At 35.3% G+C, this 13,397-nt stretch overlaps 1 protein-coding gene across 4 annotated transcripts in view; it reads left to right on the plus strand.

The window, feature by feature from the left end:
* The window catches only part of LOC149781245 (uncharacterized), a 306,624-nt gene that overhangs the window by 126,191 nt on the left and 167,036 nt on the right, over positions 1 to 13,397 (plus strand). For all 4 annotated transcript variants that reach the window (XM_089935331.1, XM_089935329.1, XM_089935328.1 and 1 more), the window contains exons 5-6: positions 12 to 134; positions 4,622 to 4,744. In XM_089935331.1, coding sequence (XP_089791457.1) covers positions 12 to 134; positions 4,622 to 4,744 — 246 coding nt within the window. The remainder of the gene's footprint in view (positions 1 to 11; positions 135 to 4,621; positions 4,745 to 13,397) is intronic.

The raw sequence follows: 13,397 nt of genomic DNA on the forward strand, positions 1-13,397 counted from the left end.
GTTTTTTGCAGATATAAATGAATGCAATGAAAATAATGGTGGTTGTGAGCACCAGTGTATAAATACAATTGGCTCATTCCTGTGTAAATGTCCACATGGATTTCAGGTGGCAGCTGATGGAAGAAGATGCCAAGGTAAATAAAAAGCCCTTCTGATTTTACTGATAAAACACCATGCAATGAGTTCACTGTATAAAGTGTTGTAGTGAAAGATGAAGTAACCTTGACTTCTTCATTAAGGACACTAGAGTGTGTTTCTGTACAGTAGTGCATCTTATTCAACTCAATGAGTTGACATGTCTGTAAATAAGATCAAAGAAAATATTGTCAAGATACATTGTCAAGATACATTGTCAAGATACATTGTCAAGATACATTTTCAAGATACATTTTCAAGATTCATTTACATGATACATTTTCAAGATACATTTTCAAGATTCATTTTCATGATACATTTTCAAGATACATTTTCAAGATTCATTTACATGATACATTTACATGGTTTTTTTTTCTGAAAACACAGTTTTGGAAATATGACCCAGCTTTTATTTTATGCAAGTGAATTAGTGGATTTTCCTGGAGAAATTAGTTTGATAATTAACTGGAGTGAACCTCAGTTAGCATGGGTTCGAGTCTTGGGCTTGGCCAGTGTGGGTATATGAGTAAGCTGCCAGTAGTTTGCCATGGATCAGTGGTTCTTACTGGGATTTTCCTGGGTTCTTCCTCCAGCAGTTATACTAGCTGCCATGTATACAATATTGTGTGCTGAAAAATGATGCTAACCTCACAACAACAAGACTGGAGTGAATTGCCAATTTTTTTTTATACACCAGAAAATAAAACATCGATAACATTATGATCAGAGAATTTTACCTGCATATTTTCACTTGCTTGGTCAAATGGTCTATCATGCAAGAGTACCAGGTTTGAATCCCAAAAATGTACTTAATTTGAAGAAGAAAAAAGAAATAATGTTTTTTTTATTTATATGGTAAATTAGGAAAGAGTATTATTTTATTATTGGTATTTTCTGTGGTAAATACAGCAGAACATAAACAGTAAATAATGACATTATTACACAGGATACTGTAAGAAATTGGCTATTTCAATCTATTATTCACTTTAGCTAGACAATATATATGAGCACAGTGAAAAAAATGTTTACAAGTTAGGAGGGAATAATGGATATTTTCTTCTCATGAGTGAAAAACTCAGTTGTGAAATATATTCATCCTTTTTTCAACACAAGCAGATCTTCTCTACATGATGTTGCATATGTTGTGGAGCCAGTCATTATGGTTCTTGTTGACTGATATGGTATTTTTAGGGGGGAAACATACTGTACCCAAAAAACATTTAATTTTTTAATTTTATGTACCCTGAAATTATAAATCAACCTTAAAAGCAAGTGAAATATAAAAATTACTTTACTTGCATAATGTTGCTTTAGGCAGTACCCCTACGATTATGTTTTGCATATATATTCTCAGGGGTGACAACATTGTTCCTTATGATGACCTTGGCTTTGCTCTAGTTGAGGGCAAGACTGTATTACATGGAACAATACTGTAATTTTTCACAGTGCATATCAATTTCAGAAGCAAGTTCCTGTTTGCTTATCACCTGTGGCAAGATTTGCTAGAATTTTGTTGACTTTTCACTGTGTATGTTCTGGGGGAAGTTTTACTGACAACTGTATGGCATGGGGATTTCCTGTAAAACCCAAATCATGAGGAATGGTAAAACAACATATGGGCTGAAAGCTAGCTCAACATTATTAGTTTTGAAGATTTTAAAGAATAAACAGACATTGGCAGCTATTGAAACAATATAGACTTTTCCGGATTAAGGGTAAATACAAGTGATCAGAGGGTTGGGTGAGACAGATTGAGTTAAGGGTTACAAAATTACCAGCAGAACAGAGGTTTGGGTGAGACAGGTTGACTTAATGGTAAATACTACATCAGACATTTGGGTGAGCTGATCAATTTAAGGGTAAGTACCAGTAGGTCAGAGGGTTGGGTGAGACTGATCGATTTAAGGGTAAGTACCAGTAAGTCAGAGGGTTGGGTGAGACAGATTGACTTGAGGGTAAGTACCAGTAGGTCAGAGGGTTGGGTGAGACAGATCGACTTGAGGGTAAGTACCAGTAGGTCAGAGGGTTGGGTGAGACAGATCGACTTGAGGGTAAGTACCAGTAAGTCAGAGGGTTGGGTGAGACAGATCGACTTGAGGGTAAGTACCAGTAGGTCAGAGGGTTGGGTGAGACAGATTGACTTAAGGGTAAGTACCAGTAGGTCAGAAGGTTTGGTGGGACAGACTGACTTAAGGGTATGTACAAGTAGGTCAGAGGGTTGGGTGAGACAGATTGACTTAAGGGTAAGTACTAGTGAATCAGGGTTGAGTGAGACAGATTAGCTCTAAAGCCAGTTTGTGGAATTTAGCCTGTAATTTCAGAGTGAATTTTTCCTAGATCTTATTTGACAAAAACCTAGTGTATGCCAACAAGAACAATGGCAATCACATATATCCTTGATTCTCAAGGACTTTCGTTGCCATGAGTATTTCGAGACAAAAAGTTTAACACCTTTTTGAGACTGCAATCCCATTAGTTACATCATGTCACAGTAATATTCTGAATACAAAACTATGATACTTTTCTTTGATTTGATTTCTATTAACCTTCATCCAGCAGTGTTACATTCCTTTTAGAATTGTGCAGAGAGAAAAACAAGGTTGAATTATACTTTTGGTAAAATTAAGTTGGAGTGATACAGTGCTTTCATTATAAATGATGTTACACTTTCAATATTCAGCTCATGAACCACCACTGGTCATAAAAGTAACAGAACTGGAATTTATAAGTGTGAAGTTTGTGTTCTGACCCCATTTTTAGCTCTACTGGTCATCAACCAGAAGAGCTCATACGATGGTCTGTTGTTTGTCATCTGTCTGTTCATTAGTGTTAGCACAAGATTGTTAAATTGTTAATCCTAAGTATTTGAAGGATTGCCTTGAAACTTTACATACACATTCATCCCTTGGTCTAGTTGGGCCTAAATGAAAATAATGCTGGTTGGACATCCAATATGGCTACTGCAGTGGCCTTCTTCAAAATCTTCATATCGCTACTCCATTTGAATGGTCCTGGTCATATCAACATGTTGTTTTCACTAGAAGATTTCTTATGATGTCTAGTTGGTCCTAAATGAAGACAGTGCCAATCTGGTGTCCAATATGACTAACCAAGACAGCCATTTTAAAAAATGAGTTTTCAGCAGAATGCTTCTACTTGGTCTTAAATAAAAATGGTGCTGATCTGATATCAATTTGGTCGTCACAGCAACCGTCTTGTATATCTTGTTATTACTACTCCTCAGTGGAAAGTCATGTCATGAAAGTAGTATTACTACTCCTCAGTGGAAAGTGATGTCATGAAAGTAGTATTACTACTCCTCAGTGGAAAGTCATGTCATGAAAGTAGTATTACTACTCCTCAGTGGAAAGTCGTGTCATGAAAGTAGTATTACTACTCCTCAGTGGAAAGTCGTGTCATGAAAGTAGTATTACTACTCCTCAGTGGAAAGTCGTGTCATGAAAGTAGTATTATTACTCCTCAGTGGAAAGTCGTGTCATGAAAGTAGTATTACTACTCCTCAGTGGAAAGTCGTGTCATGAAAGTAGTATTACTACTCCTCAGTGGAAAGTCATGTCATGAAAGTAGTATTACTACTCCTCAGTGGAAAGTCGTGTCATGAAAGTAGTATTACTACTCCTCAGTGGAAAGTCGTGTCATGAAAGTAGTATTACTACTCCTCAGTGGAAAGTCATGTCATGAAAGTAGTATTACTACTCCTCAGTTGAAAGTCATGTCATGAAAGTAGTATTACTACTCCTCAGTGGAAAGTCATGTCATGAAAGTAGTATTACTACTCAGTGGAAAGTCATGTCATGAAAGTAGTATTACTACTCCTCAGTTGAAAGTCATGTCATGAAAGTAGTATTACTACTCCTTTCCAAACAGATTGCTAGATCAGCATGAGGTTTTATTGAATATGCTTCTTAGTTTGTCCTAAATGAGAATGGTGCCAGTCATCTATCTAATGAATATGCTTCTTAGTTTGTCCTAAATGAGAATAGTGCCAGTCTTATTATTAATATGGCTGCCACAATGGCTGTTCAAACTATGTTGTTGTTACTACTCTCCTTGAATCGATGATCATTATGATATAGGGTTTTCACCAAAAGGACTTCAAATGATGTGTACTTTGTTCTAAATGAAAATGGTGCCAGTCATTTATCTAATATGGCTGCTGCAATGGCTGTTCTAAAAATGTTGTTGTTACTACTCTCCTTGAATGGATGATCATTATGATATAGGGTTTTCACCAAAAAGACCTCAAATGATGTCTACTTTGTTCTAAATGAAAATGGTACCAAGCTAACATTCAGCTTTTTTTTGTACCACAGCAGCTAATTTTAAAATCTTGGTATAGCCAAGGAATATTGGATATTGTGTAAGCACTTTAACAGTTAAATGGAAGAAGTGAACTTATCTTGAATTCCTATAAATTCTTTTTGTCCAGTAGAGCATCAATCCCATCTGTTTGTCTGTGTTCCAGATATTGATGAATGTAAGGTGAGCAATCCAGGTTGCCAGTATCAATGTCAGAATACACATGGAGGCTACAACTGTTTATGTCCGGAGGGGCAGCGGCTTCAGGCAGATGGAAAATCATGTACAGGTAGGAACTGACTTAAGACGACTTTTCTGATTTACAGGCAAAAATGATATAAATATTTTAATAATATAATATATTAATAATATACTGTTTTAATAAGTATGCGTATAAATGCCAATTTTCTCATCAAATATGATGTTGAAGTCACAATTTATTGAAAGCATTCAGTTTTATTAAATTTGATGAGAACTCTAAAATTACAGATTGAATTGTTGTAAATGATACATTAGTGGTAGAAAGGAGCCTGTTCTGGTCCATACATACTGAACAAAATTGAATGTTTTTCTAATGTCATTTTAGTGGTAATATGACAAATATTTTACTGTTTTAAACCTCAAACTTTTAGTCAAGCATGAACTGTACCTAAGTATAAATATTTTTGGATGCAAAATATCATTAATATGAATACTTGCTTATAAGAGGAATCCAGCTGCAAACTGCACAGATCCATATCTGATGGTGCATAATGAGCCACAAGATCTGGGTGTGTGGAATTTGTTAGATGTAATCAGTAGAACAAGCAGCATAGATCCTGATCTGCAGACACATTATGCAACAGCAGATCAGGATCTTTGCTTTTTGTTGTTGGACTTGACTTATAAGTGAGTATATATGGTAAATCCCTAACATATTTCAGACTGGCAGTGTACTGTATATATATTTCAGACTGGCAGTTTACTGTATATATATTTCAGACTGGCAGTGTACTGTATATATATTTCAGACTGGCAGTATACTGTTTATATTTTTGCCTATGATACAGTGTATGAGTCTGATCCAGCAGAAAACTGTACAAACCCAGATCTTCCATCACATACTGCACTGGCAGATCTGGATTTGTGTATTGTGTGTGGAGTAATCAATATATCAAACAAAATAGACCCTGATCTACCAGAACATTGTGCAATGGCAGATCAGAGTATATATTTGTTGAGTGTATATGTTAAGGCAATTTTTAAAAAAACTTTTGTTGGAAACAACTGTCCCAGACAAAGATTTATACAAAATATTAATAATCTTATGAGTAATGGATAAAAGTTGTTTTAAGAATGCTTGTGATTAATCTTGACAAAATAATAAAAAGTGTGATTTTTTGTATTTTTCACCATTTATTTCAGGTTTGTGCAATCTTACATTGTTGTACATTTTCTTAAGTGTATATGTTGATATAGGGTTTCCAAGTTTTGACCCAGGGGCTACCTTCCTGGGAATAGGGGTGGGGATAGGGAGATGGGATTGGGTGTAGAGATGGCCCCCTGGGACAGTGCAAGTGGCATGTATAATGTTATTTATTGCCTATTAAGTGCATATGTAGTTATAGGATGTGGACCTTAGTAGTATTAAAGTACAAACTCAGGGGGAAAAGTGCTGGTGGGGGAAGGGGATAGGGTGCTGGGAAGACCCCCTGAGCATTGATCTAGAGGGTCCAGTTCAGTTAGATATTTGTTGGTACTTGTTATCATACATGCCAGTTCTCATACATGTCTGAGATACAACTTGAGAGTCATAAAATTTATGTGCAATCACCTCAACTGCAAATCTTGATAATGTACACTTCACCCCCATGTGCACCTATTTCAGATAGAAATATCAAAACAACTACAACTTTTATTTAAGTAGATGTCGATCAGTATCTCTGTTGGTGCTAGTAATGACTAGAGTCACTAAGTGTCTCTGTTGGTGCTAGTAATGGCTTGAGTCGCTAAATGTGATAAAAACTGTAAGATAGCAGTGAATTTACATTACAAAGCTTATGTGTCTGGCAATGAAAACTTTCAAGGTTTGTAGCTGTTGGCCAATTTGTAAAGTCCATCATAGCTGCTAACATAATGTATTTTCGAGTTGTAAAGTCTGTCATAGCTGCTAACATAATGTATTTTTGAGTGGTAAGTCCTTCATAGCTGCTAACATAATGTATTTTCGAGTTGTAAATTCCATCATAGCTGCTAACATAATGTATTTTCGAGATGTAAAGTCCTTCATAGCTGCTAACAATGTATTTTCGAGTTGTAAAGTCCATCATAGCTGCTAACATAATGTATTTTCGAGTTGAGAAGTCCATCATAGCTGCTAACATAATGTATTTTCGAGTTGTAAAGTCCTTCATAGCTGCTAACATAATGTATTTTCGAGTTGTAAAGTCCTTCATAACTGCTAACATAATGTATTTTCAGAGTTAAAATCATGCTTTCAGGAAGGAAGGTTTCATTTATTTTCAGGTTGAATTGATGTAAAAAGAGAATTTTTTTTAAAGCAATACACAATTTGTCATTTAATAAATGATTTATTAATCTGAAAATAAAAATTATTCAGAAAACATAGTTGGTATTTAGTATAATGAATGCTAGTAGATAATAAGAGAACATTAAAGTTAAATAATAGCAACATCCAGAAAGGAAAATTCCATAATGAACATCATTTCAGGTTAACCAGATATTCAGACATATCAATGCTTTAATTAGTTACTTTCATAAAACATTTGTCTAAGGAACATATCTTCAGACAATGCATCAAACATATTTAAGCTGGCAAAACTGAAAACAAATAAGATTAATTAATTGTTTTAATACTACTAATGCATTAAGTACTATAATTTATCTTACCCCTTTAATAATATGTGAGCCTCAAAGTTTGAAGGTACTGGGTCTCCAATTTTTTTGGAATCCTATGTGCAGCACTGCAGTTTAGGAGAATTTAAATGATATTACACATGTATACATGCACCTGTGAGTATGAATGGATGAAGTATGAAGGACTTTACACATGTACACATACATGGATATGTATGGATGGATGAAGTACGAAGGACTTTACACATGTACACATACATTGGTATGTATGGATGGATGAAGTACAAAGGACTTTACACATGTACACATACATGGATATGTATGGATGGATGAAGTACGAAGGACTTTACACATGTACACATATATTGGTATGTATGGATGGATGAAGTACAAAGGACTTTACACATGTACACATACATGGATATGTATGGATGGATGAAGTACAAAGGACTTTACACATGTACACATACATGGATATGTATGGATGGATGAAGTATGAAGGACTTTACACATGTACACATACATGGATATGTATGGATGGATGAAATATGAAGGACTTTACACATGTACACATACATGGATATGTATGGAAGGATGAAGTATGAAGGACTTTACACATGTACACATACATGGATATGTATGGATGGATGAAGTATGAAGGACTTTATGCATCACTCACATACATTGGTATGTATGGATTGTTGAAGTATGAAGGACTTTACACATGTGCACATACATTGGTATGTATGGATTGATGAAGTATGAAGAACTTTACACATGTACACTCACGCCTGTATGTATGGATGGATGAAGTATGAAGGACTTTACACATGTACACATACATCGGTATGTGTCGATGGATGAAGTATGAAGGACTTTACACATGTACATATGCACCTGTATAAATGGATGGATGTAGTATGGAGAACATCACATATGTATACATACACCTGTATGGAGGATGGATCAAGTATGATGGACTTTACATATGTACATGTACACCTGTATATATGTATGGATGAATTACAAAAGACTTTACATATGTACACGTACACCTGTATATGTGTATGGATGAATTAAAAAGACTTTACATATGTACACGTACACCTGTATATATGTATGGATGAATTACAAAAGACTTTACATATGTACACGTACACCTGTATATATGTATGGATGAATTACAAAATACTTTACATATGTACACATACACCTGTTTAGATGGATTAATCACCAAGAACATTATAATGTACATTTACACCTGTCCATATGGATAGATGAACCATATATAAAATATGCCTTTGGTTTTTTGACAGTTCTGCAGTAATAAATAGGTCATATTTCATTATTTGCTCAATTGAAACATAGTCACATGATTATCAAGTTGATTATAATTGATGACTGTCAAAATTTATCTTGCATTATTCACAAATGAGAAGTACATTATGATTTATCATTGTCAAAATTTCTTATGGTGGTAATCCAATTTGTACCAGAAAATTTCTTTCTCCTTTGGAGAAGGAAGCATGGCAAATAGGGATTGTTGAAAAATACACCGTTTCATTTGCATTTATTGTTCACTTTCCTACACTTCAGTCAGTCATGAATCCTAGTACCTTGTTAGCATTTATTTCTACTATGAACGTGAAGTATTTTGTCAATCAAAAACATTTCCATTATAATTACTGATATCATAACCTATTATCTGTAATTATCTATTGATCTCTTGTTAAACATTTCCTTCCAATTATGAACAGCTGTATATTTGTTGAATCAATAATTTGGGATGAAGCGTCATTTATTTGCCAATTATGCTGGATTTAGTTTCAGAATAGATTTCTGTATGATTAAATTCTGGTAATGGTTTACAAGTGGATTCACATTGATCAGCTAGTTGGCATTTATTTTAAATAATTTGGTACCCAGAGGTAGACAAATTATTTTTCTCAATGTGAAAGCCCAGTTGGGCAACTGAAATTATTATTAAAAATGATCATGTTAAAACTTAAAATGGAATTTTATATTTTGTCCAACAAAAAACATTTTATCATTAAATTGTTCCTCTGAGTATGTACAAGCTGGCTGCCTGAATTATTGTCATGTTAATCAGTAGTTGGGTGTTGGGCAATTGCCCAAGGCAAAAGACTACACTAATTCATTGTGCCAATTGCTGCTCATTACCTTGTTAATTAATCACAGTACCAGGACCCTTCAGGGTGAATTTTTTAATTTTATGTGACACTTTCAATTAGCTGGACTGATGGTGAGTTACAAGTAGTGTATACAATTAAAGCCAACTATATGTATGACAAAAGTCATTGAATAATTTATTTACAGCAGTACTGAGGACAAGTAACAATAGTTTATGGGGCAACCAAAAAAGAAAATGGCTGTGCAGATTTTCAAAGCTGGTTGCCCAACGAAAATGTATGGATTTTAATTTTTTTTGTTACCCCTGGTACCAATATGCTTGAATAGCATGGTACCAGAGTTTGACACAGGGCTTTTCCAGTTAAACATACTTTAGGAACCAAGGAAGTCACTGTCAGTGTGGAGTATCCCAACCAAACTCACAAGCTCTTAGTGCAAGCTTGCAACAATCTTGTGCAAACTGCTATTGTTGGAAACTTGTGGCAAGCTTGCATAAGTCTGTACTGAAAAAATTGTTGAGCTTGCACAAATTATGTGAATGAAATATTGCAAGCTTGCACAATCTCAAATATTGTAATATACCAGCTTATGCAAACCTGATTTATGTAAAGAACAAGCTTGCATGGACAAACAACATTGTGACATCTTGCATGGACAAACAACATTGTGACAGCTTGCATGAACAAACAACATTGTGACAGCTTGTATGGACAAACAACATTGTAACAGCTTGCATGGACAAACAACATTGTGACAGCTTGCATTGACAAACAACATTGTGACATCTTGCAATGGACAAACAACATTGTGACAGCTTGCATGGACAAACAACATTGTGACAGCTTGCATGGACAAACAACACTGTGACAGCTTGTATGGACAAACAACATTGTAACAGCTTGCATGGACAAACAACATTGTGACAGCTTGCATTGACAAACAACATTGTGACAGCTTGCAATGGACAAACAACATTGTGACAGATTGCATGGACAAATAAAACTGTAACAGCTTGCATGGACAAACAACATTGTGACAGCTTGCAATGGACAAACAACATTGTGACAGCTTGCATGGACAAACAACATTGTGATAGTATGCATTGACAAACAACATTGTGACAGCTTGCATGGACAAACAACATTGTGACAGCTTGCATGGACAAACAACATTGCGACAGCTTGCATGGACAAACAACGTTGTGACAGCTTGCATGGACAAACAACATTTGTGACAGCTTGCATGGACAAACAACATTGTAACAGCTTGCATTGACAAATAAAACTGCAACAGCTTGCATGGTCAAACAACATTGTCACAGCTTGCATGGACAAACAACATTGTGACAGCTTGCATTGACAAATAAAATTGCAACAGCTTGCATGGTAAAACAACATTGTAACAGCTTGCATGGTCAAACAACATTGTAACAGCTTGCATGGACAAATAAAATTGCAACAGCTTGCATGGTCAAATAACATTGTGACAGCTTGCATGGACAAACAACATTGTGACAGCTTGCATGGACAAACAACATTGTGACAGCTTGCATGGACAAACAACATTGTAACAGCTTGCATTGACAAATAAAACTGCAACAGCTTGCATGGTCAAACAACATTGTCACAGCTTGCATGGACAAACAACATTGTGACAGCTTGCATTGACAAATAAAATTGCAACAGCTTGCATGGTAAAACAACATTGTAACAGCTTGCATGGTCAAACAACATTGTAACAGCTTGCATGGACAAATAAAATTGCAACAGCTTGCATGGTCAAATAACATTGTGACAGCTTGCATGGACAAACAACATTGTGACAGCTTGCATGGACAAATAAAATTGCAACATCTTGCATGGTCAAACAACACTGTGACAGCTTGCATGGTCAAACAACATTGTAACAGCTTGCATTGACAAACAACATTGTGACAGCTTGCATGGACAAACAACATTGTAACAGCTTACATGGACAAACAACATTGTGACAGCTTGCATTGACAAATAAAATTGCAACAACTTGCATGGTAAAACAACATTGTGACAGCTTGCATGGTCAAACAACATTGTAACAGCTTGCATGGACAAATAAAATTGCAACAGCTTGCATGGTCAAATAACATTGTGACAGCTTGCATGGACAAACAACATTGTGACAGCTTGCATTGACAAATAAAATTGCAACATCTTTCATGGTCAAACAACACTGTGACAGCTTGCATGGTCAAACAACATTGTAACAGCTTGCATTGACAAACAACATTGTGACAGCTTGCATGGACAAACAACATTGTAACAGCTTGCATGGACAAACAACATTGTAGCAGCTTGCATGGACAAACAACATTGTAACAGCTTGCATTGACAAACAACATTGTGACAGCTTGCATGGACAAACAACATTGCAACAGCTTGTATGGACAAACAACATTGTGACAGCTTGCATTGACAAATAAAATTGCAACAGCTTGCATGGTCAAACAACATTGTGACAGCTTGCATGGTCAAACAACAATGTGACAGCTTGCATGGTCAAACAACATTGTGACAGCATGCATCGTCAAACAACATTGTGACAGCTTGCATAGTCAAACAACATTGTGAGTCACAGCATGCATTGTCAAACAACATTGTGACAGCTTGCATCGTCAAACAATAAGCTTTCATGGACAAACTAGCTTACACAAGCTTATGCAAGATTCATTGCTGTAAAGATATTGCATACAAATATGATATTAAAGACTACTCTTCATGATGATAAAATTGTTGCAGTTAAATTTGAAGAGAGAAATATAAAATAAATCTGAAACAAAGTGGAACGTATTTCACATCTTTCGGAAGTAGATTTATTTATTAAAAATCTAATATCTAGTTTGCATGCAATTTTCTGAATAATACATTTTTTTTTACACAATGTTATGAAAAAAATATGAGCTTGTTATTAAATTCTTTTGCTAATTCCTTGTATTGTATGGTTAAAAGCACATATCAGCAAATTTGCATCAGAGACTGCATTTACCAGACACTGTAAGACAACTTGGACCAGTATGGGTGTATTCATGTTTTTCATTTAAAAGCATGAATGTTAAATGTTTAAAACTTTTTGTAATGCAAAATCCTTTGTACAGATTGCAAATTTGTTATCAGCTTTGCTTAAATTACCAGTTTGTGCAGATTACATTGAAAAAGAAAGTATCTAGGGTACTTTTACTGTTAGATTACTAGTAACTAATTCCACTTTACAATTAAAACTACACCAAAATTGGCTACAATATGTACTTGTTTGTAAGTCGAGTCAAACTGCAAACAACATAGATCCAGATCTGTCATAGCATAAGGTGCCTGCAGACCAGGGTATATGTTGTTTGTTCTACTTATTACTCATAACAAACTGCACAGACCCAGATTTGCCAGCACGTTATATGATGGCAGATCTGGGTCTGTGCAGTGCACTTGGACTTGTCTTATAAGTGAGTACAGCTGGTACCTTTTTTGCACACATAATTCTCAAATGAGATCTAACTTATGCTAGTCTTATGTGCATTTTAGCATGCAAATTTGGTAGATCTCAAATGAGCAATAGAATCTAATGAGATCTGAAAATTACATGAGCAGGATTATATCCAATGGATTAAGGTAATTCTGAAGGTTCCATCACAGAAAGATAAGCTCCGCAGTCTGGGGAATCGTTTACAGCAGTTTTCTTGAATATGTGGGAAACTCTTCACATTTTTTGTGCATGGCTTTAGAAAAGTTTGACTTCACCTCCATACAGAAATAAATCCATTTGGGGGAGGATTTTGTTAGATGGTTTCGGTTACCCTCCCGCATGTTAAAATTGTACACTATTAAGTGAAAAATAAGAATGTTATTATGCATTTGAATACACTCGACTATCTCTTCTAAATAAATTCTCTCAGAGAGGCCCAGAGT

The sequence above is a fragment of the Sinohyriopsis cumingii genome, chromosome 15 (genome assembly GCF_028554795.1).
Source record: "Sinohyriopsis cumingii isolate HCF-2022 chromosome 15, ASM2855479v2, whole genome shotgun sequence".
In the NCBI taxonomy this organism is placed as follows: Eukaryota; Metazoa; Mollusca; class Bivalvia; order Unionida; family Unionidae; genus Sinohyriopsis; species Sinohyriopsis cumingii.